This window comes from Mycteria americana, chromosome 8, assembly GCF_035582795.1.
Source record: "Mycteria americana isolate JAX WOST 10 ecotype Jacksonville Zoo and Gardens chromosome 8, USCA_MyAme_1.0, whole genome shotgun sequence".
In the NCBI taxonomy this organism is placed as follows: domain Eukaryota; kingdom Metazoa; phylum Chordata; class Aves; order Ciconiiformes; family Ciconiidae; genus Mycteria; species Mycteria americana.
Window position 1 is genome coordinate 3257581 of NC_134372.1, and position 27025 is coordinate 3284605.

Consider the following 27025-nt stretch of genomic DNA (forward strand, 5'->3'; position numbering starts at 1 on the left):
ATGTTTTATTTTGATAGAATTTGTAAAATATTATGAATTGGAACTTTACAAACGGGCACATTATTCCGACTTTTGCTATTACAGTAGGCTAGATATTAGCTCTAGGAAGCCTGAAGCTTTCTCCTTTAAAGGATAATATACCCACCCTTGTCAGTCGTCCTGCAAAGCAAACGAAGACCGAAGGTGAGGGCTTTGCTCGGAGGACCGAGCCCTTCCCCATCCCTTCAGGGAGAAGAAAGCCGCCTTTGCTTCCCTGCTTTCTCATAGGGGCCCACGTAAATGCTAGTTAAACAAAAATGATTCCTATAAATCAGCAGTATAAATCTCTGCCTGTACCCACGTGTATCTTGCTAAAACCCAGACCATGTGAATTCATTTTTCTTTATTTTCCTATAAGCCCAAGTATGAACCAGCTCTTGTTCCTGATACCAACACCCAGAATCTCACAAGTCCACAACACAATAAGAAATACTCCTTTATTTTCACCCTTTTACATTCTTGTAAGATAAGAAAATATTACAGTTGCTGGAATAAATAAAACTAATGAACATGCACTGTTTAAAATGTATCCACAAGAAGAATGCAAATTCACTCAATTAATAGATTTTAAAAATTACCCTAGCTTTGAAACTCTCCTGTTGCAACATGTACATGGAAAAAGCCCAATTTAACATGCACATGAGCCCCAGACCTGGGGGTGGGTGGGAGGGGAGGGAACTTAAGAAAAGTTAAGCTTTGGTTTGAGAGCCTGCGTGACCCGAACTGCCGATGAACGGGGAAGGAACCTATGGACATGATAAGCCACTGTTTACTCTTAGAAAATGCAAAATAATGAATGCAGACTCTATGTGCAGTTTGCCTCATAGGAGCAGTTTTATGTGATAGTAGGGTTTTTTTCTTCCTATAGCATAGCTGATTGGATGGTTTAATGTCTTATTACACATGAATCAATACAGTGATATTTTATTATAATGAATTTCTGTTAAGCCACTGATGGGTGATGAAGTGGATGTTGTTGAAGTCAACCAACAGTTCTTGCTATCGGTTTCTGGCACGCCGTGTAAAGTAACTTTGGGCTAGTTGCCTTAATTTCTTTTGTTTCCATTTCCCAGCCTGTAACAGAGAGTGGCAGCAGACTCAGCCGGCAGCATTGCCGTGCTGGCTCTCCATCCGTACCGTAGAGCGAGCTCCTGAGCATCCCGCGGTGGAGCGGTGCCGCAGGAGTAGGGAGTATAATGAGCGCTGCAATTGCAAGCTGAATGTAGAGAAGGTTATAGTCCTGTTTCTGCTCAATTGGCATCTTGCCTAATGAGTTCACGGGTTCTGCTGCTACTCCGACTTCTTAAAATAACTAGAAAACATAAATGAAAGCATAAATATCTGCTGCTGTCGTTATAACCAGTGTTTCTGCATTTGCATTTTGTTATCAGTTTCTGTTTTGCCATTGTAACATTTCATGATTTTTTAACGTTTTGTTTCCTTTGTTTTCTTCTTTAACATTTCCATTGCTTATTTCTTGTGCCAGTGTACTGTGTCACCTCACCTAAGAAGGACGATAGGTATAGGGAGCCACCGCCCACCCCTCCGGGATATATGGGGATTTCTTTAGCGGACATAAAGGAAGGATCGCCCCACCACCCACACCTAAAACCTCCAGACTATAGTGTGGCAGTGCAGAGGTCAAAGATGCTGCACAGTGACCTGTCTAGACTTTCATCAGCTTCTCTCGGTAGTGAACCGGTGGCCTGTATTTCATCGAAGATGCCTCAGTGGCATAGTCGGCAGCCGTCCAACCCCAAACTAGCAGATATGACTGACGCAGATAGTGAAGAGGATGGTATGTGCAACACCTGACTCGGTAGATGTTAAGTGAACTGCTGTGTGAATCTGGTCTGTGCAGTGTTTACTTCACAACGATGTTCTGGGCTTTCTCTTGGTCATTCTTGGAGATTAAAACTTGATTAATCTCTAAATATACCAATATGGCTGTATGGCTGTATACACATGTGTATACGTATGCATGTATATACACTTAAAAAAAAAAAAGAATGCCTTCCCTTTAGAAAAAGCATGTTGATACCAAACAGACTTTAAATTATATATAAATAAATATGTATATAAATATACATATGAGATCTCCCAAAGCACAACTGAGACACTGAAGAGCATGTAGATGCTATTTTTTTTTTCTTTAAAATCTGTCCCCTCTCAATGGTGATGATGACTTTAAGGGACACTGTCAGGCTGTGAATTACATGCAGAAAAACTCCAGCCCCTCTGGGTTGATTAACTGATGTCCCGCTGTTTTAGGCTGGCGTCAGGATGATGACCAAAAGCGAGTATTGGGTTGTACAACTCTTAACTCGTTTCACATTTGTATTCTCATGTGCTAGCATTAAGCTTCTTTATTCCTCAACAGAGATTTCTGGAGATTGGGTTTAAAAATATTGAACAAAATAACAGTGAATTTCTGTTCTTCTGAAAAATGCATTTAATAAAACCTGACTTCTCAGCCAAGCTTGGCCTGACAGTGTCTCTTCCAGTAAAATTCTTCGTGATCTTGTTTGAAGCAACAGCCAATACTGCCAAGCACGGCATGTTTCGGGTGACCAAAATGCAAGAGATTTTTCTGAAAAAGGCTGCTCTTGTATTGTGTCAAAACTAGCTTCAAGTTTGGGGAATTTCTACTTAACTGTTTATCTGCTGATTTGCTTTCAATACCTATGCACTGATGTGATCTCTCTCTACCCTTTGCTAGTGAACTCATTTTTTTAATTAGAATGTTGTGGTCGTTTCCTTCAATTTCAGTCTGGCTTAAAATGTGCGTGGATTTAGATTAAAACAATTTCTGATGCAAAATGATCTTATCTTGGCCCTTTAAAATATGTAAACAGTATTTAACATATATATTAGTACTGCAGTTCAAACTTAAGGTAAAACGTGAAGTTGCCCAGCATTAATTCAGTTGTGATATTAAAAGTTTTTGATGTAAAAAATAAGGAAGTAATTGCTTCAAACATTTTAATCTGAATTTTTCTAAACTAAATTTAACCATACACTTTTAGATACACCTATTTTACAATTTTTAAAGTGCCTGGTTAATTTTATTTGGGCTACAATGCTCACTGCATGTTGGAAAGTAATTTACTGGCTTTTCTCCCAAATCAGTAGCTTTTGGGATATGGGGAGCTGCATGCTAATAATTTTTGGAGGATCTGGGATTTTCTGTTTTGCAATACATCTTTATTGTATGATATAATACCTCAGACTGAGGATTTGTTAAAGGGTGATACTAAATATGTTGTGGTCAATCATTAAGACAGTGAAAACATGACGATGAAGTAGTGAACTCTTCACAGAACCACTGTAATCAAATAACTGGGTGCTGTTCTGTACCTTCTGGTCCAAGGCAGGGGATTGATGGAATAATTTACTCTTGTTTTCCTTTGTTTTGTTTTGTTTTGCAGAAGATGAACAAGTATCAGCAGTCTAACCATTGGGCTATTTATGTAAACCACTTCACAACAGAAGGGATGTGGGGAGAAGGACCACATGATTCTGTTAGCGAATGCTAACAACTTGCTGCTACTAACCTCAAACGGTGTGTTTGCCTCTGTCACGGACGAGATGGAACGGGTTGGATCACGTCTCTCTACTATACTTCAATCTACCACCGCCTAAGAAAGCTATTTCTGCCGGTGAAATAGAAAACCGTTTTCAAGGAGCGTACTGACTACCTGGATGCCGATATTGGTATCTGGAGATGGACCAGGCTTCGTGCATTTGGGAGGACCAGTTGTCACCACCACTTGAAACTTGGAAGCGTTCTTCTGTATGATACCGTATAATCCTTTGGTAGTTTTCCATGGTCGTTATTTTCTACATGACCGTTATAAGTCTAAGAGTGTTATTTTATGAACTTTAAAAAAAATATATCCAAATGTCAGCAAAAGCGAAGGACATTGCTGAAGTATCGGAAAATAATTTATTAATTTAAGATTTTTTTGATGGGAATTTCCTTTATTTGTGTTGGGAGTGCTCTGGTTGGCTAATATAAATGTTTAGTCAATGTGATAGTAAATTCGCTACACAAACTGTTGTGCTCTCAAAATAAAAGCAGAAGACTAGAAATGGGACATTGTCAGTTGCAGAAATACGTGGATTTTAGAGTGGTTTTAGATTAAACATAGAGCACAAAGCCCTGCAGAGTGGTGTGCGTCGGGCAGGCAGCCCTGCCGTCTGCCGCTCCCCTCCTACGCGGACACGGCGAAAACCCTCCACCCTTGAAGTATTTTTGGAAATTTTTTAGCTACCAGCCAACTAAGGCAATAGTTGGTGCTCTCCTCCCCTATTAAGTAATGGTTTGAAATGTGGAAGCCGTAGCTCACAGGGAGCTGTTAGGGGAGTTTGAAGCTTTCCCAAAAGAGCTTTAACCAGGTTTTGCCCTGCAGAGTTCAGCATGCAAAGCGTGTTGCTAGAACCCAAAACTAAACCGTGTGTTGTGGGTTTTAAGATCATCCCACACGTTCTGGCCTTTTACCAGAGTTGCACAGGATTTAGGTGCAAAGGTTATCTTTTAAAAAAAAAAAAAAATTACTGATCACCTTCATTTCACAGTAAAATTTGTGAAACTGAATATTAAATGACATAATGCTTATGTAAGAGTCTGCATTTTATGATGGGTTAAAAACCCCTTTTGTGTTCATCTGGAAAATACAGATGATCTCAAAACATTTTGTTTTAAATCCTAGGTAAAAATCCTGGTGGTGTTGATGTCAATGACAGTTTTGACTTACAGCCAGCCAGTATTAACACGTGATCCTCTAGCCCGACTATGGTCAAATAAATTGCTTGTTTGCTTTTGCTTAGCCAGCCAGAGCGCAGAGGGGTAAAACTGGAAATACCTGCCGTTTCTTTCTTTCTTTCTTCTAGCACATGATGCCCCATTCTAGTGTTAAAATTGGACATGAATGTGTGAATATGTATTTAAACATTTAATTGTAAATCTTTGTTGTGATGTTTACAGCCTAAGCTAGAATGATGTTTGTCATTTTTACAGTGCCTCAAAAATGATTTCTATATCCATAGTTGTGAAGAGCTTTAAGGTTTTTTGGTTTGTTTGGTTTTTTTTTTTTCCTGTATGTGTGCAGGGGGTGCAAGGTGAATGCAACATTTTCTGAAAATGACACAAGTACCAAAAACAACCCAAAGCCTTTGATGTGCTTTCCCCATAGCAGCTTGGGACTGATGCTACCGGGTGAATGTGTATGACCCAGCCTGTGTCCGCATTCGTAGCCGTGCCAGGTTCAATATTACCGTGTGGCTGGAACTTACCCGTATTGATTGGAATTCGAAAGACATAAATGAACAGCGATGCTGCGGAAGGGACGCCTAATTCATAACTAATTGGTTGGCTGTATGAATTTTTGGCACAAGTAATCTGAGGAGCAAATGGTTGAAAAAATATATTAAAAATCAGTTGAGGTATATCATAATAAATGCATTTTGCTTTTTTGAGGCCTTAATGAATATAGTGAACCTGCACAGGCCTTAATGAATAAAGATTAACGTCAGTGTCAAAGCAATGCAGGGCAGAGCGATTATTTTCAGCACATGTAATGTTGATAATATAACTGTTAAATTGATATTTTTGTGGGATATAAGCCCAAGTCCTAGCAATCCCACCGACAGCTGTAGTTGCTTGTTAACTTCTACGTGGAGTGCGCAACAGGCTTTGTGTTTCGTCAGAAAATCATCTGTGTTGTGCCAGGTAAATTAAATCATACGGTTCCCGTGACCTCGGGTGTTGAGCTGTAGTTTATTTCAGCCTGTTAAACAAAAGTATAAGGGATGAGGGGTTGTTACTCAAGTGACTTCCTTCTCCCCCAAAAACCCAATAGTGCTGTCTTTGAGGAGACAGTAAAGCTCCCCCGGGGAGCGGGGTTGGGGTCTCCTCTGGCAGCCAGAAAGAGCAGCTGAATAAATCAAATCACCCATTGGAACGTGGTGTTTGCACATCAACAGCATCCGTCTATTCTGCAGGGCTTTTCAGGGCACTGAAAAGTTTTTAAAGTGAGTGAAAGTCTTGCTAATCGTATTTTCCTAATATCCAATACAGCTGGTGTAAATAAATCATGCATAAACTATGGACAAACGAGCTCCTACTCCTGCTTCTCCTGCCTCGCACAGTGTGGCTTGCCTCTGCTGGTCCTTGCTGGGATTTTTGTTTGTTTGTTTTTAAATCAACCGATCACATTGATCGGGGCCGATAGCCAAATGTAGTGTGTCTGGTATGGATTTGAAGAGACATTATCCCTTTTTTCAGTAATTCACCTGGAAGTAAGATGGTGGTTAGTACCTGTTGTACACTGCTTTATTGAAGTGATGTCTTCTGGATCAGAGATTCCTGACTTGGTACCTCCACCGGGTTCCTCTTGACTCGGGGTCTGATTTTGACAAACAGTTAAAATGCCTCACATCATGTTCTTCCACTGCCGAACCTTGGTTTGCTCGCTTTCTGCTGTTTGCTTGCTCTTGACTTGCGGGTGAAAGATCTGTTTCAGCTATTTGTGATTTAACCATACAGTATTTCATTACGCTTTATAAAATCTTAAACTTCCAAGTAATTCCCGAAAAAGCAGTGCGGTTTTGTAAACTTTAATTGGCCTCTCAGGTTGCAGAAAGGGGAGAATGAGATCACTGAGCCTCTGAGTACTGGTTTCATCTCCAAAATACACACAGAAAAATGGAAAGGCAATGTCTGCGGATATTTGCAGTAGACGTTTTTGCAGTGTGCACGTGCAGGAACGGGTGGCTGTTTGCTGACAAGGGGCAACGCGTTGCTTTCCTGGCTCGTTTGCTTTGCCTTTGCTCCCAGGAGGAGTTTCACCCCCAGGAGGTGAGCGATGCTTCGCTGGGAGATGGCCAGAGCCCGTTGCTCGGGATGGGGTGCACGCTGCACCGAGGGCTGCCTGCACCCTGCCTGCACCCGCCGGAGCGGAGGGTGTCCCCGTTCCCCGGGGGCTGAACCCTGGGGTCAGCGGCACCGCTCGCCCAAGGAGCCTGCGTGGCATCGGTGCTGTTGCAAACCCTCTCGTCCGTCATCTCCCAAGTCATTTCGTCGTAGGCAACAGTGGAAATACGAACCTGTCACTTAAGTTTTTATAAAACATGAGAATTAGAATTTTTTTAAAGGATAAACTTACCACTGCCTTTGCAAAAACAAGAAAAAAGGGATACTCTCTCTTTAGAAAAGCTTTACACATTATATTTTAGAACGCTTGTATAGAGGGTAAACTACCTGGAATTCCCAACCCAGCTTTTGCTTCTGTTGTGCTTTTTATTGTTTTATCTTTATTTTTGATATACCTGGAATGCAGTTTAGCTTGGTATTAATTAAATTCTAAATATGTGAGCATATTGGCAAAACTGCACAGATGTAATGATATTCCAATAGCAATTGTACTGCACAAGTCAGTGATTGTAAAGTATTCTGTAACAAGCAATGTTTGTCTCCTATTTTTTGATACCTCTTACACTTATGTCTTTTAGAAAGACAGTGCCTCTGTATGCTTTTTGTATTTTTACTGAGTGATTGTAAATATTTGTTATATTTTTGGTTAAGAGAATGTTTAAAAGTACTGTTTATTATCCAATCTATTAATATGTTGGAATCAATAAACAATCTACATATATTAATTGTTTTCAGCAGATCTTTCCTGGCAGCTGGCGGAGGATGAGAGCCGAGTTGGTGCGGAGCCGAGGAGAGCCTGGCGGGAGCGTTGCTCGGCCCGGGCTCGCCGAGGAGCAGCCGCAGAGTGTTTTTTTGGTTTTTGTTTTGTTTTGTTTTGTTGTTTTTTTTACTGTCCTCGCAGTGAGCGATGGCCCCTCGGGTTTTGGCTTTGTCTCTCCGCACCCCAGCTCGCACCATGGGGGTTGGAAGAGCATCTCCCGCACGCGCCCCAGCCGCGCAGGGAGGAGGTGGTGGGCACGGTGGGAGCGGAGCAGGGGCTGCAACGTGCTCCTGGCTCCCTGTCCAAAACCGCCTTGGGAGCGGGCGCTGCCCAGGGTCCAGCTGAGTTTGGTGTTCGTCCCCATTGCCGCGCAGCGGCGGGGATGCCGGGGACACCGGGACTGCAGCCTGGCCCAGCGGGAGAGCAGGGGACAGACAGCCCTGGTCGCGGCAGCCTCCCTAGGTCAGGGACACGGCCTCTGGGCACCAGAAGGGGAGCGAGGAAGGAGCCGCCGCTGCGGCGTTCGGAGCCTGTGCCCCCATCGCTCTCACAGGCGGCACCCGTTGCTCGGTGCTTCTGTGGTCCCTCGTCATCCTCCCTGCCTGTCCCACGCTCCCAGAGCAGCTCGTCCACCTTCCTCCCGCCTGCGTGGGAGCTCTGCGGGCAGCCCCTGACCTTCCTTCCCTCCCCTCCGCGTCCCCCCTTCCCAGCTGCCGTCCCCTCCTGCCCGGCCGCAGCTCCATCCTCCCCAGCGCTGTGCTGGAGCCCTCATTGGGATGCGACGTGGGGAGTCACCTCGGGGACACCAAGGGCCACGTGGACCTGCAGGGAGGCTCTGCTCACGGGGACGGGGACTCGCATCTTCCCTGTCTCCCCCAGTCCTGCGGCCCTGCATCGAACCCAGCAACACCTCCCTCCGCATCGCCGTTCCCTCCGCATCGCCGTTCCCTCCGCATCGAACCCAGAAAAACCCGAGCGAGATGAAGCCTGTTGCAGAGATGCCGTCGGGCTGCATGCCGTGCCTTGCAGACTGTTACAGCCTGTAAAATACAAACAGATGTGCAAGGGTGAGAACCACAGAGCTGAAAATACTCTTGTTTTGCCCTAATTTTTGCAGACTGGCCCGTGGCCCCTGGCAGCCCCCAGCATGGGCTGTGGGTGGGATGGGCGAGGGGAGCAGGAGCTGTGCCGGGACCCCCATGCCCCAGCCGGCAGGGCCAGCTTGTAACTTCATTTTCCCTCTATTTATTTCCTGATCATCCAAAAGGTAAGCTACATGGGAACCTTACGGATAAATCCATATATATATATATTTTTTTTTTTTAGGGAGCGTGGCACTTCCATAAGGGATACACGCTGGCAAGCAAAGCCTCCAGCTTCTTGGTTGCTTCCCCAGTCCAAAGGGCATTTTCTTGTCCCCCCTGTGCAGCCCGTCCCTGCCTTGTACCCGGGGCTGCGGCTGCACACGCACTGCCAGATCATAGAATCACAGAATCATTAGGGTTGGAAAAGACCTCCAGGATCATCTAGTCCCACCGTCCACCCAGATCAGATGAGATCTGAGCTTCACCTTGTTCACCGTCTTCTTTCCCCCAGTGGGGCTTTTCGGGTTTGTTCTTGGGAATCTCTGCTTGCAGGCAGGTTCTGGGATGTTGTTGGATTTATAATTTTTTTTTTTTTTTTAAACTTGTGAAAATTACCATTCTTCTTTAAAAGAAAAAAAGAGCTGCCACAAGAGGACAGCATTGCCTGTGCTTTTGTCAGCGCCTTTGCGAAATCCCCTTTGCAAAGGGGATGGTCGTATTCCTTTGCAATCCCCTTTGCAAAGGTTGGTCCCTGCGATGCTCAGCCAGCACCCGTCACCTTCATGGGTGACAGTGGGGACATTTCGGGTGTTGCCCATCGCTCTCCGGCCATGGGCTGCCCTGGACCCCTCGGTGGTGTCTGCGGGGACAATGCGGCTCCCGAAGCCGCGGCTGGTGAAGCAGGAGGTGAGGGAGGACGCAAGGTCTCGCAGGTCACTTTGCATTTAGGACTTTCCAAAGCCGTCCGATACGCGTTCTAGGTTTCCTCCTCACTTGTCTGGATGATCCATTTTCATCTGTAATATTTATCCCACCTTGTAGGAGCCATGGCCTTTCTCCACTCATCTCCATCTGTCTCCGGGTGCTCAGCGCCGTGGGGAGTGGGAGGCTGCAAAGCTTTTCTTCCTGCGGGTCTGTGCGGCAGAAACATCAGCAAACTGGTAGGACAATCTGTGAAGGCAGCAGGTAGCACTCAGGTTTTATTGGAAAGCGTAGTGTCATTATGGGCATACTGCAGCGAGCAATTTGTTGTGTAAAATCAAATTAAGAAGCAGCAGTTTCATTAGCGAGCATTCCTGCTTAATGAGTTATTTTGATTTCGGGCTTTTCTTCTACTTTTTTTTTTTTTTTAAGTGGCTTTAAAAGCTATTTGACACAGCCCAATTTGTTGCTGTTTACCTAAAATTACTTTAAACAAGTGGAAGCGGGCACCCTCGCCCCTGATGCAGTTTCAGCCTTGCCCGGTCTGACGCTGTCCTGCTTTCACCCCTGCGCCTCGGGAGTGAGGATTTACCAAACTCAGGCTGCGGGCAGAGTGTGGTGAACCCCTTGTTGCAACAGGCTTCAGTCCAAAAAATCACTGCAGTGCCTGCTGGGCTCAGCACGAGGGGAGCCCAGACCCAGCGGTGGAGGCGGCTGCGAGCGACCGCCCGTCCGAAACGGGCATCAGACCCCGGCCAGGAGCGGCTCAAGGGACCCGCGGTCTGGGGTCTTCAGCCCCGACCTTCGCTCCGAGCCGCTGGGGAAGTCTCCTTCCCCTGCTGCGGGGTGGGAACCCAAGGCACGACATACTGCATCTCTCCCCGTCCTCACCTTTCCGTTTGCAAGCCTTCGGATGAGACCCGCAGTTGTCGGCGCGGTGTGCAGCTGCTTGCATTAACAGAGCTTCGTATTCAGTGTCCTCGAGGTCTCCAGGTCAGTGCATCAAATACCTGCCGACCTAAACTTGAGTTTCATTCACCGGGAGCGTTCAACCAATGTATTTTCTAATTTTCTGCTGGAAAGCAAGTATCAATCAGATTTTATCGGGAAGAATTAGTAACTGCTTGTTAGACTGCAGTAATGCCATGTATTATGTGCTCGAAGAAGAGTCGAGAACTGTCCCTCCAAAGTAAATAGGAAAAAGAGAAATTAATCCCCTCTCCTAGCACAAAAGACCGCTCATTTAGCAGATGTTGCCTGCTAGAAAGCTGCTTTCTGTTGGCTTAAAGGGAGAAAGGAGGAGACCCGGTGACAGTGGCGGGGCCGGCAGCCCAAGCTGTCCCCGCTGCCCGGGGGTTCCGGGGGGGTCGTGGCACACCGGCGGGGCTCTGCAGGCAGGGTCGGTCAGATGCTTTCAGCTATTCATCATTTATTAAGAGGGTAGAATGTGCCGGAGAGACCGTGTTTGTGCACCAGGAGGGCTAAAACCCACCTCTGCACCGCTCTCTTTGTGTCCAATTCCTGCACTTCTGGGGCTGGAGAAAAAGCGTTTCTCCTCATCCGACCTTGATTCGGGAGGAGCCCTTCGAGCCCGTGATATTTTCGCCGTGTGCTTTAAGGCTGTGGCATCAGCTCTTGTGGTTTGTCCCAGAATATGCAGTATTTTTAGTTTCCTGAAGATCCAGGTCCTGGAGGCATGTGATGACATGAAGCGATGGCATTTTTGGGGGGTACGTGAAACAGCTCTTGTCGCTATGAAGAAAACCTTGAACATGCAAACTCTAAAAAGTATTCTTAAAAAAAAAAAAAAAGTGGGAAGGAAATGAAGACCCATATTTATTTAACCTTCCCCCGGCTCTTGTCGTTGCTGGGCTGCTGGCTCCCGGCGCTGGCTTTCTGCTTCCCTGGCAGCCTAAAAGCGCAATGTCTTTCCTTGGGGTATTGCCCCAAAATACTTTTGTTTTTCTGGGTGAGCCAACGCTCCCGGAAACGCAGGAAGAACCGAATTGTTTGTACGAGACGAACGTTGAATGGGCTCCACAAACATTTCTGTTCATTCCTCTGTATTCATCAGAGGAGGAGAGTAATTACCAGTGTGACAATGCTGCAAGTCAATCTTGGCTTGGGAGAGATGAAGGAAAATGGTAATAACTGAATTTCAAATGTAGATGTAGTTGCATTTAACACTTATGAGCAGCAATAAAGATGAAGGTTGTAATTGTATCTGCAATTTCAAACCTCACAACATAATTTTATATACTCAAACATCTGTTTTAGGATCATAGCTGAGAGTGTCAGATAATTGGCTTTTTTTTTTTAGACCTATCAGTTAGGCACCATCAAGTGTATTATAAATTCAAACTCATTTATTAGTAAACACGACTTGTGTCGAACAATGCCGCAGTGCAACAGTCCTGGGGCCGGTAAGTGCATTTGGAGCAGCAGAAATCCTCTTGGCTGCTTAGCAGGATGCTGATACACCACAAAACTCACGGCTCCCCGAGGGAGAGGGCGGCCAACAGCCCTGACCCTCCTGGGAAGGTGCCGGTGCTTTACCCGTCCTCTGGGAATTATGGCTAATGAGCATCGGGGAAGCCTGCTGCAAGCCTGGGAAAAGCTCTCCTGGGATCTCAGAGGTGGATGGAGCCCTTCATGACCTGCTCGCCCAGGATTACGAGCACACCTTGTCTCCACCTCGGCGTATCATATATTCGGGAACATACAGCACCAACGCGTGGCTGCAATGCGATGCCTCTTTTGCCGTTTTCCTCATTTTATTTTCTGTATTAGGAGTAAAGCTGATGGAGAGGAAGGTCTCGTGCTGGGCTCCTGCTTGGAGGACCAGAGGGGTGGTGTGGGGAGGTTTTGGCAGGACCTGGTGCCTGCTGGTGGCTTCACCCCGAGCCAAGCCCGGGAGGTGCCATGCCAGCGCCCATCCCAGCGCTGGCTCTCCGTGCTGCTCCTGCAAGCGACGGAGGCTTTGGGGAGCAGCAGCACCCCGTGATTAGATGCCCCTGGCACCCGGTGGCTGCTGTGCAGGCTGTTTGGTCTGTGCTGTTTCTCAGCCGTCGCATGGTGGCATGCTGAAATCTCTTCTTGCTTCTGCAGCTTTGGGCTGGGCAGCAGCACCCGGGCAGGCTCTCGTGCTCCCTGCAAGGGCTTTTCACCCGGAGCGTCATCCTTTCCCTCGCCCCACGGGGCTGCGGCATCGCGCCCTGCCTCTGAGCTCGGCTCGACAAGAGGCACCGTGCCGGTGCCGTGGCTTGGTGTCTCTCACCGAGCAGTCGCGGTGCTTGGGAGACACACCTCGGCCATCCGCCTTTGCCATCTGCAGAGGGAAGCAATTAAATTTAATAGAAGTCACCCTCGATTTTACAGCAGTAGTAATTAAATGTAATTGGAGATGTGACTCCTAAACAAGGCCGTACGTTTTTTTCCCAACAATACGTTTGACATCAGGAAAAGCAAACAAATAACCAAGGGCACGCAGGAGCAGCGCGGGGAGCGAAGCCGTTACTTTACCCCGTCTCCGTCGGTGGTGTCCGTCGCAGGGGAAGCGTGCCTCTGCCCCAGCTTGATTAAACGATGCTACCGGCCAGTAACCGCTGGGAGAAATCCGCTGGTGTATCATCAGCAAAGCAATGTTTTTAAAAATAATAGCAGCAGCAGCAGAAGCTAAGAACGTTCTTGGATTTCCGCTGCCCTTTCCCGGAGGAGGCTGTTCCGGCGCAGGTCTCCCTGCAGAGGGGCCGAGGCGGAGGCACCTCGCCGACCGGCTTTGCCGGGAGACCTTTGCCACTTTGAAGAGCCCTTAGTGACTGAAGCACATATTAAAAATAACATAGTTGTCAGCCAATTATACAGTTTAAAACTAAAAAGGCGGCCTTTGGCGACGGTACGGTTTTCAGAAGTGCGGAAACCTGGTCGATTAGAAATTAGCCAGTTAAAAAGACTAAATATGGCATAAATAAAGCTTTCCTCCTCAAGCCTGGGGAAAGTATGCACCCAAAAATTCAGTAGCTGCTGCTGCTATTACCCGTGTCCTTTCCTGCCACGTGGAAATGTCACCTGCGGCCAGAGGGAGCCGACCTGTGCTGGCAGGAGCCCCAGCAGTGGGGACGGGGACGGGGACGGCGGTGCTGGCACTCGCTGTCAAGTGCCCTCGGTTGTTTGAACTCATGAATGTCACCCTGGAAGGTGCGAGCCGGACCCTCATGGGGAATTTAACACACAGCACAGCCCTGGCCTTCAAAACTGGGAGCCGCGGGGCGTGTTTTATTTGCAGTATTTATTATTGCGTGGGTATAAAGGAGCCCAGCCTGCGATCTGGCACGGCGCAGATCCGCGATGGACAGCAGTGCTGGTGCGGAAGGTTCGCTGCTAACCGGCTGCAGCACAGGCTGGGAGGACTGAGAAATGCTCTGGTTTGGTTTTTTTAGTCTGAATTATTTTTCCGCAGTTGGGTAACCTGGCAGTTCAAGAAGTTCAGCGCTGTGGTCTGTGTGCCGGTGTTTGATACCGGGTATTTACATGGGGTGTGTGGACGAGTAATGCAAAAGGGAATGACTTGCGGGCATTGTTAAATGTTTCGTCAAGCCTTGTCAAGCAAGAAAAGTGACTGTGGGAGGAAGACCCGTGGCGCGTGTCAACCCAGGTCTATCTGTGGTGCTGCCGCTGCCTTTGGTTTCGGGTTGGCTCTGCTTTGTAAGGCAGCCGGGTACCGGGAAAGGGCATCTGCTCCATCACCGCCGATGCCTCTGGAAGCCAGGACTGCATGCAGCGAGTATCGGTAGTGTGCCAGATTTTTTTTCAATGAGCAAATGATGTGTGGCCAGCTTGAATTCTTCAGATCAATAATTCAGTGACAGGCAGCTCGAGTGCTTGGAAATAGCATTAAGCCCGACATAGTTGTTCTGCTTATTGCAAAAGATCGAAGAAACACTGGAGCCTGAATTGCTGAGCTCTATCACCGTGTCAGTACTGTAAGTGTGAATATTAAGTGCTCTCGGAGAACAAGGCCATATGTGTTCGTGTGCGACGGCTGCGCTCGCCTCTTCACCAAACTCGCAATGGTTTGGTACAGGCTCCCGAGGAGGTGAAGGCCTGAGCCGTGGCCGGGCCAAGAGCTCCTCTGGTCCCGATCTGTTCTCTGAGGACCCACAAAGGAGCCGAGTGGCACGGAGAGCGTCGATCCGTATGAGCTTGGAACAGCCGTCGTGCCATCGACACGTGAGTAGCGGGTGGCTTTTCCAAGAGTCGTTTAGCAAGGAACAAAGAAAGTCGTGGGTACAAGGAGCCTCATGCCTATCTTGCCCATCGCATGTAATTTGGCTATGAGCCAGCCACTTTATCCCATAGATATGACAGCCCAAGGGAGCCGCCTTTGAGCTCTCCCTGCTGGGCAGCCTGCCTGCAGGGCGGTGATCTCCCCTGGAGCTGGGACACCTCTCAAGGTCGCTCCTCGAGGCACAGAGACCTTTTACCGACGGCACATCTGCGGTAAGCGACCGGTATCGCACATAACCGGTAGTCTGGTAACTCAGATTTTGTCTTGGCAACTTGGATTGCATGCTGAATTGACAAATTTTGCAGATATAATCCCTTAGACATAAACCATTGTCCAGGTCTGAGACTAAGATTGGTCCTAGCCACACCTAAGCTCCATCAGGAGTTTAGAAAGCGAGGGGGTCTACTCTGAACCTCGTGACTCAACGGGAGGGTCTTCCTTACTCTTTATATACCTTCCATTAGACATAAACCATTGTCCAAGTCTGAGACTAAGACTGGACCTAGCCACACCTAAGCTCCATCAGGAGTTTAGAAAGCGAGGGGGTCTGCTCTGAACCTCGTGACTCAACGGGAGCGTCCTCTGTACCCTTTTGTATCCCCGGTCTCTCTGTCAATCATTCTAACTCGAGGTCAACCCAATTTTCCCATGTACGTTTCTTCCATGCAGTAATTATCAGAGTGAACCTTGCCATCGAACTGTGTTAAGTCGACTTTTACAACTTCATATTAAAAATCACTTTTGCTAATACCTTTGACGGTGATGTTTTTAAGCCATGTAAATCACTCATTTGTGACAATGTGGCCTCTTTGACAAGCGAAGAGGACACGCCGAACTCTTGGACTTGCCAGCCGCCGGGGAATGGACACGGGAGATGGGACCAATTTCCACCGCGGTGCCATACCTGGTCACCATGCCCATCCATGGTCCTTCCTCAAACAGCAGGAGGAAGGATGCAAAGCTGTTTCTGACAAAATTAGGAGGATTCTAATCTTCATCGGGTTTTTTTGTTTGGTTGGTTGGTTTTGTGGCACCAATTTGCATGTTCTTGAAGAAAAGCAGCCTCTCCTGGATGCTTTGTGGGTAGCTTTGCTCCAGATACATTTCAGGTTAAGCAACAGTGAGTAAGGTGCAAATACGTCAAGGTGTTCCTGATTTAGCTCCGCTTTGGAAGGGGCAGGGAGGGGCAGCTGAACTGCACCAGTTTCTGGTGAGACCATAATGTGCTCAGCTAAGTCGTCAAGCAGAATTAGCGCAGTACGACATCACGGAGCGCTATCCTTCAATCCTGTTTCTGCTTCTCACAAAAATCAAGTGTTTCAATGACAAAGTAAAATCTGTTTTGACACACTTCAAGGTTTTGGGTTGTGTCCCCCCCTCTCATTTGAATTTGTTGTCTCAATTTCAGATCTTAGCTAGGGAGGGTGGTGAGACAACAAACGGCACAGCAACAGGAGAAAGCCCTTCCCATTGCACGTTCCGTGCTGTGGTTTGATGGGGATTTTGGAATTGGGAGCAATAATACTAAACTGACAGTGCTTCGGTGTCAAAACTGGCCAGCCTGCTGGGAGGCACGAGGCTGATCATTAAGGCTCAGGTGTCGGAGGAATTTCCCAAGGCTCAAGTAGCTTGAGCTTCTCCATGGTGTTTGAGTCAATATAGGCTCCCAAAGGCAACAGAGTCCAATCAAGGTAGATGCCTGTCAGGTCTTTTGGGACATGCAGTGGATTTCCGAAATGCACTTGGTCTTGGTAGCTGCCTACGTTAGATTTCGGTGGGAGGAGGGTAGTTTCTGCATCCCTATCGTTGCTTATCTGCATCCTAAGGCACTTCAGCACTTCTGGTCTGAAAGACTAAGTCACGTCTGAAGATGGGAACTGAGGTTCCTAAAGCCATTTAGATGTGTTACCCTATTCTTAAAATTTCTATTTGTAAGCAGGATTTTTTTAAAAGACGACCAGAGTGTAAGACAAGAGCCTGATTGCTGCGGCAGCTCGGTGATGAGGTTTGTGTGCAGCATCATCTGCTGCCCGCGAAGAGGCTTCCTGAACGGAAGAGGCAGAGAGCTGCAACGAACTGGTGCTGGGCTAAAATGACATTACTCTTCGTTCCCTGCTGCTACTTGTCAGTGGTCATAGGGGTGAGAGCTGTAAATGTGAGATTGGAAAGCGGTGGAGGACCTCAGCAGCTATTAAGAGTTTCTTTTCTATTCCTAGAGAAATAAGCCCTGGATAGAGAATGCAATCCTTTTACATTGCAGTATCTTCTGTGAGCTGCAGGGAGTTTGCTTGCCTTGTGGACAGGATCCGCAGTAAGCTCCTTTTCCACTTAGGCTGATGATATTTGCCATGCATCAGAACAATATTTGATCTCTATCTGGGGTTTTTTTCATCCCCCAGAAGACACACCTCTTACATTCATGTACGTGAAATTCAAACGAGCAGTGAGTCGAGCAAAAAGATCCTGTGGCACAAAGTTTGTGTCGAGCTTACAGGGGAGTTGTTCGTGATTTTACTCTAGATCGTGCACTTAATTCAGTGTAGCTGGTTTTTAAATGCTGCCTCTTCTAAAAGGTATTTAAAAAAAACCCCCTCAGACATGTTCTAGCCAAAGAACAAATAAACAGTGCAATACCTGAAATGGTTACATGATTGATGCAGCTTGGATTTCCTCTCTTTCCTTTTGCATTTTAGTTTTTCTGATTTCTGTTCTTTTAAAAGCTACCGGCAGTTTTGAAGCTTCAAATTGTTGTCTTTGGGAAGCAAATGCCTAGGGAGGAATTTCAATATTGCTTTTTCTAATTGCCGGGAAGTGAAGGTTAAGCAAGATAATCAGGCGTTGGGTAGAGCTGGCAGATGACAGTCATTACAGATATAAAAGTCTGGTGTCGGCTGTGATACGGTTTAGCATTGTAGCGGTAGTAAAACCGGCACAATGTCATTAGAGTCTTTATAGGACAAACATTTCGGAAGCCGGCTCTATATCCCAGTGATGTCTGTGCAAACACCCCTGCTCCCTTTTAAAGCTTGAATAAAATCCGAGATGATTGCTAAGCTAGTGGTAATGTCTCCAAGGTCAGAGGAAACTCCCTGTAAGAGCTTATCGGTGTAAAAGAAAAAAGAAAACACTCCACCAAAAAGCCAAACTAACCCTGATGCCTAGAGAAACAACATAATAAAAGCCTGCATAAAAAGGGAAGGGTAGGATAGCTAAATTGTGAAGGAACATGTCTTTTTTTTCTCCCCATGGAATACGAACGTCTCTCCCAAGCTCAGCAGCTGAAATGACTCTGTTAAATACATCTTGACTTTTGTCCTTCAGTTGTTTTGTCTTTAAGCTATATCTATATGTATATCTATATAATTCAATACATATGTATTTGTTTGGGTTCTTGCGGCCTTTTAATAGATGTCATCTGCCTTTGAACGGCAATTTTCCTTGGTGATCACTCTCCATCACCGCCCTGAGCAGCTTTTGCTGACTAATCAAGATGTAGCTTTGTCCCGTTCTTGTAGCTGGAGGGTATTTTTGCAGCTCTGTAGGGTTTTGTCATTCATTTGGATGCTTTGTCAGTGTGTTGTGCACCTGTACAATGTCAAATACATATTGCCCACAGCAGCATTTAATAGACTTCCTGATGTCAATGTAAAGTCAATAACTCAAGATCTTAATTGCAGGACATGTCTGGATGCTGGCTCACCTACGATTTTTTCTGTGTCAAATAACTCCCGATCTTTGGAACAAAACTAGAATATTGTTTTCTCTATGACCCTAGGAAACAAAAATAACATTGTGAATTGCAGTGCTGTAGAGTAATGTTCATTGGTCTGGAGAAAGAGCTCCAAAGTGTGTCTTTTTCTCGCTATGATAAGCATTTACCAAATTGCTCCAATAACTCAGTTTTATAGAATAAAAAGGAAAGTATTTGAAGATTCTCATTTGTGAGACCAGAAAGGAAAAGGTGATGTATAGGCAAAAATACTGATTAAAACCTACACTCATCCTTATGAGATGAATGCAAAATATCTCGATGCCGTGTGTTGCGCCCTGGGAATATAACCTTGTTACGTAGCTGATTATTGAGCTACTACTACCCTTAATCAGTCAGCAATTGAATGTGGCGCTGAGGCTCAAATTCTCTCCCCTGATTTTCAGAGCCCTGCACTGGAATTAATCCTGGCAATTTGTCAAACCAGGCCTGAAAATCAGCAGTTTTATATCCCCTGAAGCCAGTGTCTTGGTGCGGAGGGAGCAAGGGGTGGGAGCGACTCTGCAGAGACCGACTCGGGGGGCTGAACGGCTAAATACTCTTTTGCTGGCTAAATACTTAGTTGCTGCTATCGTCAAAAAGATGACAGAGCACCTGGCTGGACTGATGGAGATATATATGATATATATATATAGAGAGAGAGAGGAAAAAACTTTGGGCTGATATTAAATATAAGTGGGTTTTGCTGAAAATGCTTGTAGAACAGCTGTAAGTCCTTCCATGCTGCTCAGGTACGGATGGTATTTGCCCTTTTGGTTCACAGCGGGAATCTCAGTTAAGTGGGATCCCAGGGAAAAGTTTGATATCCCGTTGTTGCAGCGCTTTTCAAGCACACGAACGTGTATATGTATAAGGTATAAGTATGGATGCAGCTGGGCACGGCAGGGAGAATGGAGAGCAGAGCCCTGACCGCCAGGATAAATGTTCTTTCTTTTGCATATGTACGGAATGCAGAAATTATTGTGGTTTTAGGAAAAATAAGACTTTTTGAGACAGCGATAGCCAGACCTAAATCCAGCTGTTGAGGTGGCAAGCGGTTTCGGGCGTCTCGACGCCCAGCCAGGATGCTGCTGGTTAGCCCAAAAGATGGCACTATTTTTCTATTTCACTGTAAAGCAAATTCCCTCTCCAAACCAGATTCATTCACTGTTGAGCCTCTCTCAAAAACATTATTTTTCCAAGGCTTTACATACAGTAAAGTCCATTATTGTGAAGGCCAAATTGCTGCCAAAAAAGCCTTCAGCTAAAAAATACGTATCTATAAACTAATAACACATCATTCTGATGAAAAATAACATGCAGGGAAGGAGTTTTTCTCAATTATTAATGGCCAATGTTTGTTATATTGTTGTGTTTAGTCCAAGAAGCCTTGATGGAGAGAGGCAGCTTTTCAACATGAATGGCACTTCAACTGGCATTTTATAAATTTTACAAAGAAAAGCCCTGGACTATTTAAACCCCCTGCTAATATTAAAGAAAGGAAGCCGCACGCCGTGAGAGCAGGATCAGATGTGGGTGCTGCCGTCTCTGGGGAGAGGAGGGCAAAGCTCAGGGTGTATTTGGGGTGCTCCCCGGGCGGGAGCATCCCCAGCATAGCCCTGGGAGCCCTTAACATAAAGAAATTCAGATATTAGCTAAGACAGACATTAGGTCTTGCTGCAGGGAGAAGGCTCCCGACCCTCCAGTCGCTGTAAAACATTTCTGCCTTTCTGCAAAGGGCAAGTGGCTTCCCTGGAGCTGGGCACCGGCCCCGTGGTGCCTCACCTCTGGTTATCCAGCTCTGAGCCTGATGAATTATTTAGGGTCAGAATATGATTTAAACACTCCATCACAGCGTGTTACAGGTGTTGATGCTACACTTTCGCTGCCCTTTTCCTTCCCATGGAAAAAGTCAAGATGCGGTGCCTGTCTGGAGCGGGGCCCCCCTTGAGCGTCTGTGTGGGGTGAATCCGTAGAAAGGTGATACCTTCAGAAGGACATTTTAAAAATGAGATGTAAAATTTTATTTTTTTTTTAATCCCTCAGACCGCCGTTGACTGGAATATTGCATTTTCTGGCTGCTTGTTGCCAGAAGCCCTCTCCCGCTGCCGGACGGGTCGGCAGCTGCCCGGTCCAGTGGCTGGAGACCTTTGGAGACCAGCAATGGTTTTCTAAAGGCTTCACGTTTCCCCATCGCCGTGCATCCCGTCGTGCTGCTCCTGCGTGGCTTAACATTTCAGACCAAGCTCAGTGCCGCGCATACAAAACTCTGCAGCTTTAGGTATTTATGCGTCGGTGGAGGACTGGGATAGTCTGGCTGTGTGGGGTTTTCGGAGAAGAAGCTGTGACGTACCGTGGGTCTCCTCCAGACTAGCTGGGCTGGCCTTGCGGGCTGTGAAATCCCCCCTGCCCTGGCAGCTGGCTGGGACAAGCGACGGCAGTATTTCTGTCCAGGCTAATGTCCCTATAACTGCCGGCGGCAACCCAAGAAATGAAAATTGAAAGCCGAAGGGAGCAGAGACACCAGGTTGAGCGATCTAAAGACACTCCTATTCCCTGGTGAGTTCACTTAGCCTGATTGCTTAATTGGAGGTGATAATGCAGCATTTTTTGATCTGGCAATGTCTATGTTGCAGCTTATGAAATGGGCTGAAAAGCTCAAGAATAGCTGAACAGCAGATGAAAGACCCCAGCAAAGACGACAGGATGAGAACAGAATTTATTTCATTAAGAAAATGCTAGAATAAAGGAACAGCACTTTTCAGACCAGCCTCGTTAGAAACCTAAGCAAATTAGTGACATTATGGTTTATTAAATATCATTATGCCAAGGACAAAAAGCCTTCCTGCAGAATGCTTACAATAACGGCAAAAAATAAATGCTAAGAGAAACTGTTTTCTCACTGCAATGCTACCCTTTAATGTAACTCTGAGATCTCTTGGTTTTAGCTTTTAAAAAATGAGGCCATTTATTTAAACATGAATCTGGAATTGAACTGTCTGCCTTTAGCACCCAAATTTGAACATTTCGGCCAAAGATCTTGGGTGGTCTAATAACTTCAGAAAAACAGAGCCAGTGAAAATATTTTCCAGGAGTCCATTTGTGGGGAAGAGACTCACACACAGCCTTTTTTTTTTTTTTTTTTAATAGCTAATTTGCAGTGGTAGATGTGCAAGTGCATACATATTGATTTTATTAATGAAAATTAAGCATGTACAAATTTGCCTCGGTGGAGGCTGCAGGGTAGGGAAAGGGAAGGTTAATCACACTTAGCATTTCTATAGTTTTCACGTTCAGGATTCTCCGCACATAGCCGCTGCGTGCCAGACCCCTGATTGGGATGCAGGGCTCCTCGCTGCCCGTCTTCTGCCTCTAGACTGTGGCACGCATTGCGAGGAAGATAAAACAGAAATAAAGATCTCTTGGCCAGCTGATTGTAATGCAAACTCACAGCCATTTGGCACAGGCCCTGGATTTAGGCACAGACCTCTTGTCAACAATTAGAAAAGGGAGAAGGGTTTTGGGTTGTGGATGTGGAAGTTTCCTAAGAGCAAACCAGATATCGCAAGGCTGTTCTTGGGCACGGAGAGCCAGGAACAAACCTGGTGTGAAATAAATGAGATGTCGCTTAGTCTGTTCCCGGCGTCGGGGCTGAGCAGAAAGTGAGCTGGCATCCTTGAGGGTGAAATGTAAATTAGATGAGTTGGGAAAAAGGCCAGTTTTCTTAGGACAAGTCTGCGCTGCACGCTGGGTGCAAAGTGGGCGTCCTGAACTAACGGGGAACCTGCCCCCGCCGACCAGTGCCCGTGTGCTACCCCTGACCCATGGTTTCGTTGCACAGCCTCGCCTTTTCCTAAGCTGAATTTGTATTCCTGACACAAGTGAGGCATTTCATTATTTTAAGCTTATTTTGATTGACAAAGACCCACGGATGTGCTGGAGTAGAAAGGCAGAGGAGGGCTTACGGCTTGTTGCTACACAAACTCCAACCCAAGCCAATAATGGGACCATGAGTCAGTAGCGAGCATTTTTAGGATTACCGGATACGTAATTCCTGCCGAAGACTTGGACAGCCTTTTCTCAGAGTTGACTTGCACATTAAGCTGCAGGGGGATTTTCAGGTCTTGTGCCCCACTGGAGTCACCTTCTGTATTAACTGGTGCGTGAGAGGGAGCCTGTGCTGGCAGGGGTGCTTCGAAGGTGGGGTGAGATAGCAGGTCAAGGATGATGGGAAGCAAAGACAATGTCCTGGTCCATCATGACTTGTTAAAATCTATCTACATGTCTGTGGATGAAGTGAAATGAGCCCCAGTCTTTGGTCAAGAGATTAACGTGCTATCAGCCCACAGAACCCATTAACGAAGTACCCACTGAAGTTGATGACCCATGTACGCAGCATGCACCTTCAAGGGTTTCTGTTTTGCAATGGCAGTGGCCTCTCAGGGCATCTCCTGCAGGGACGACAGAGCTCCAGGACTCTACTGGATATGTGCCACGCTCATGTTTTTCCACTTTGTCCTCAAGCCATGTAGCTGAAGGACCAGCTCGAAGGCACGGGCCATGCTGGACACGCAGGTGTGCAGCCATGAGTGGGTGTTGGAACGTGATGGAGCTGGATCCGTGCTGGAACGTGATGGAGCTGTCAGTTGTGCTGCTGGCTGTTACAAAGCCCAAATGAATTCTTACAGAGGCTGACAGAAATAGCCTCGTTCCCATTCATTTCAAATCCCATGAGATGCCTATCTTAATTTTTAGGCACCTAAATACTTCTGCAAATCTCCCTCTTAGTGCTTTGTGAGCTGGGGACCGATCTGGCACACCAAACTTCAGATAAGACAGGCGTTTCTAGATCTGAGCAGTTTCTAAAATGAGAACCAGAACTTCTCAGGCCTGTGACGAGGTCAAAATTGCTCATGCCAGTGAGAAAGTAATTTCTGGAGATTTGCAGATTTTTATTTTTTTAAAAATGAATTTTGAAGGGCTTTTGTAGTAGTTGTTTTTTCATTTATGCTAAAGTGAGAGGCAGGAGAGATTTCTATCAACACTTACACATAAAGCATATTGGGAATTGTTTGGGTCAAATAATTTTGCCCTTTTGTAAAACGATGCTTTAGGAATATTATCACATATATTGGTTGTATTAGCAATCTGTTTATCCAGGTAAGTGAGAGGCAAAGGTAGCCTGCCGGTTTCTCAGGAAGACAAAGACAGAGTGGAGAGTGTTTATACGATCCTGCATATAAATGACTTATTTATTTTGATAAGATTTTACTGAAATCCAAAAGAGAGATTGGACATATGGCTGTAAAATACTTATCAGCATGAAATAATGCCCGCTTTCTGTGCCCTGTGTGCTGCATAGTTGGTGACACCTGTCTAGATGGGTGGCTTTGGCAGACAGATAACCTGTGTCAGGGTGGCACTGGGCCAAATCCCCATACCCTGCCAGCTCTGGGTCCGGGGTAGTGAGGACGCGCGGGGGGAGGTGGGCTCTTGGGTGCTATAGTCTTGGTCCGGCATTGCTGGGAACAGGGATTTGTGCCTCGATTTTCACCAGCAGTGGAGAGGGGGGTGCTTCTGCTCCGTGCCCCCCAGTTTTTGGGACTCTGTACCGCCTGGGAGTTAGCAAAAGCAGCGCAGGTGGGTGTGCGTCCGAGGGCTTTCTGCAAGAGGAGGTTTGGACAGATATGACAGATGAGTGTGCTCGCATGCAGAAGTGGAGGAGAAAGTGTCAGGAGAGAGGGCTGCGGTGGGAGAGCCGTGGGGGCCTTGCCCGGCCACCCCGGCAGGCTCCCGGGACAGTGCTGCCCTGGCTTCGGGGCACAAGGGCAGCCTTGCCGTGCCTGGCCACCTCCTTATTTCTGGTTTTTGGGTTTTTTTTTTTTCTTGTCTTGGTCAGCGCTGCAGTTGCTTTGCCCTTGAGGTGGGATGTGAGCTCAGCGAAGCCTGCTGGACTGCAGGGCTGGCTGTCGTTAATCCAGGTCGTTCCCACCCAGGCATCTGCGAGCGGCAGCGCTCAGCTTTGGCGAATGCCACAGCGATGCGGGGAGAGCGCTTGCCTTTAATTGTTACGGAGTATTTTGGATGTTGCTAGAAGCAATGCATAATGGGTTATTAGGTTTGTCTTTCTTTATTAAAAGAAAAAAAAAAAAGAGAAAGAAAGAAAAAAATAATCTGCCTGAGAATGAAAAATTGCCTGGAATACGCTGTCAAAACAGCAATGCTACAATGCCACTTCTGCAATTACAGGGATCGTGTGCGCATGAGTGATGAGACTTTTACATATATGAGAAATGAGGAAAAGGTCTTTTAAAATACACTTTAGTTTTACTTCATAATTATGTGGATCCAGGATGATGCATCACAGAGATATCACTATGCTGAAGTATGAAATTGTTTGAACATTTATTTTTTCCAGAAGTGGTGCCATGAGCAATACTTCAGAATATTCTGACTGAATTGACTAGAATTCTATTAGTCATATCTTTATTATAAAGACAGTAATTTATTCAGTAGACTTAGAAGGTTTTGATTTTCATCTTTGAAGAGCTGAAGGATCAAAACACAAGCTAGAGTAGCACATGGCAGTACTGAAAATCCAGGCTGTGTAGGTCCTAATGGTGCTAATATGTTTTAGTAAACTGTTAAAAGGTGTGGTTTGAAAAGGAGAATTTGTACACCTGGAAAAAGGGATCGGGAAATAAGTGAATGGTATGGAGGAATTAAGTACTAAAATGATAGCGATAAATGCAGGGTATGCATTATTTTAAAAGTAGTCCTGGGAGCCTGAGCCACGATTTGGCATCACGACTTCTCATCACAGCGGAGACACCGTCCCTGTCGACAGCCCCGTCTGAAGAAGTTGAACGCAGCTTTTGCCTCACTTATCCATAAAGGGAAGGTAAAATATCCCACACGAGGGATTTTTAAGAGTTACTGTTTGCAAAGAACTTCAAATTCTTCATATGAAAGGTACTGAGTAGCGTAAACAGTATCATTATTCTGCATACCACTGTGCAAAAGCTGCAAATTCCCTTTTGTCTGGAGCGTGACAGGCTGTGCTTGCCATTCACACCTGCTGACTGCTGAGAGTCAACTTGAAGATCACTGTCCATAATAAAAATAATTAATCCCAGAGAAGAGGTATTCCAGGTAAGCCTGGGTTTCTTTCTTTGTATTCCAATGCCATACATTGCATGTATGCATAAAGACGTGATAGCCTTTAACGTTATTTTTCTGTTATTACTCCACGGAGCAGGCTTGAAAATCTCAGCTGTTTGACACTGAACGTTTAGGCTCTTTAAAGCAGCCCACGCAGTCAGTCCCGGGCTGCGTAATCAGGAGCCGATGCCCCGCGTGCAGAATAGCAATGCCACATGCATAATAAATCTGTTTTTCTTTTCACGTCCTATATTTTGGTGGTGCAGTGTGTTTGGGGTAAGCACAGCACATGTGGACTCTCACTAAAAGACACCAATTTGTCTTTATTTTTAGCTTGCGCAAGTACTATAAAATGTTAAAACAAAAAATTTCAGACTAACAACAGATATACGCAGAGGAGAATCACAACACTGCTTTTCCAGTTATTAACAGGGAATCTGATGTTTTGGGAAGTAAGTGTGTAGGCTGGAAGCTTGCATGGTTGTTTTGGAAAATTCAGCTGTTGCTCGTGCTGAAGGGTGCGAAGCATCTCCCTCCCGATACAGCCTCTTCCCGCCCTCCTCCTCGCTGTGCCTTCTGGAGCTGCTCTCTTGCAGATGCCCACGGCGGACCTGCTTCCCAAGAGCACGGTCTTTTCTACCCTCTTGCCCGCAGACTTCTTCGCTCTTGCCCGCAGGCTTGTTAGCTTGGCCGACCACAGCGAGTGCAAGTTTGGGGAGGGAGCACAACCCACCGCCTCCTGGCAGGCAGCGCGGGACGGTGATGCCTCTGCCTCTTCCCCGGCCCCAGCAGCCCCTGGTGAGGGGCACAGCCGAGCTGGGCAGCCCCATCCTTCACCTCAACTCCCCTGTCCCCGTTTTCTCCAGGCATGGATGCAAACCCTCCTGCTAATTGCCTCCGAGCTTGGGAGCGGTGCAGTAGGTGTTCATCTTGGCTGTCCTCTTCTGGGCTCCGCTGACACAAACGTGTGAAGACAAGGGCATCTCAAAAGCACAAATTGCTTACTGACAGTATTGGATTGCTTGGTAACCATTTGCTTAGGGCAATTACCACTAATTATTTAACAGAATTGGAAAAGCAGAAAAATAAT

The 27025-nt window shown here is 46.4% G+C and overlaps 1 protein-coding gene across 4 annotated transcripts in view; it reads left to right on the top strand.

Moving 5' to 3' along the window:
• The window catches only part of RAPGEF6 (Rap guanine nucleotide exchange factor 6), a 138498-nt gene extending 130853 nt beyond the window's left edge, over positions 1 to 7645 (top strand). For all 4 annotated transcript variants that reach the window (XM_075510124.1, XM_075510120.1, XM_075510122.1 and 1 more), the window contains 2 exons: positions 1526 to 1837; positions 3468 to 7645. In XM_075510124.1, the coding sequence (XP_075366239.1) occupies positions 1526 to 1837; positions 3468 to 3493 (338 nt within the window). In that variant the 3' untranslated portion in view covers positions 3494 to 7645. The remainder of the gene's footprint in view (positions 1 to 1525; positions 1838 to 3467) is intronic.
• Positions 7646 to 27025: the final 19380 nt, after the last annotated feature.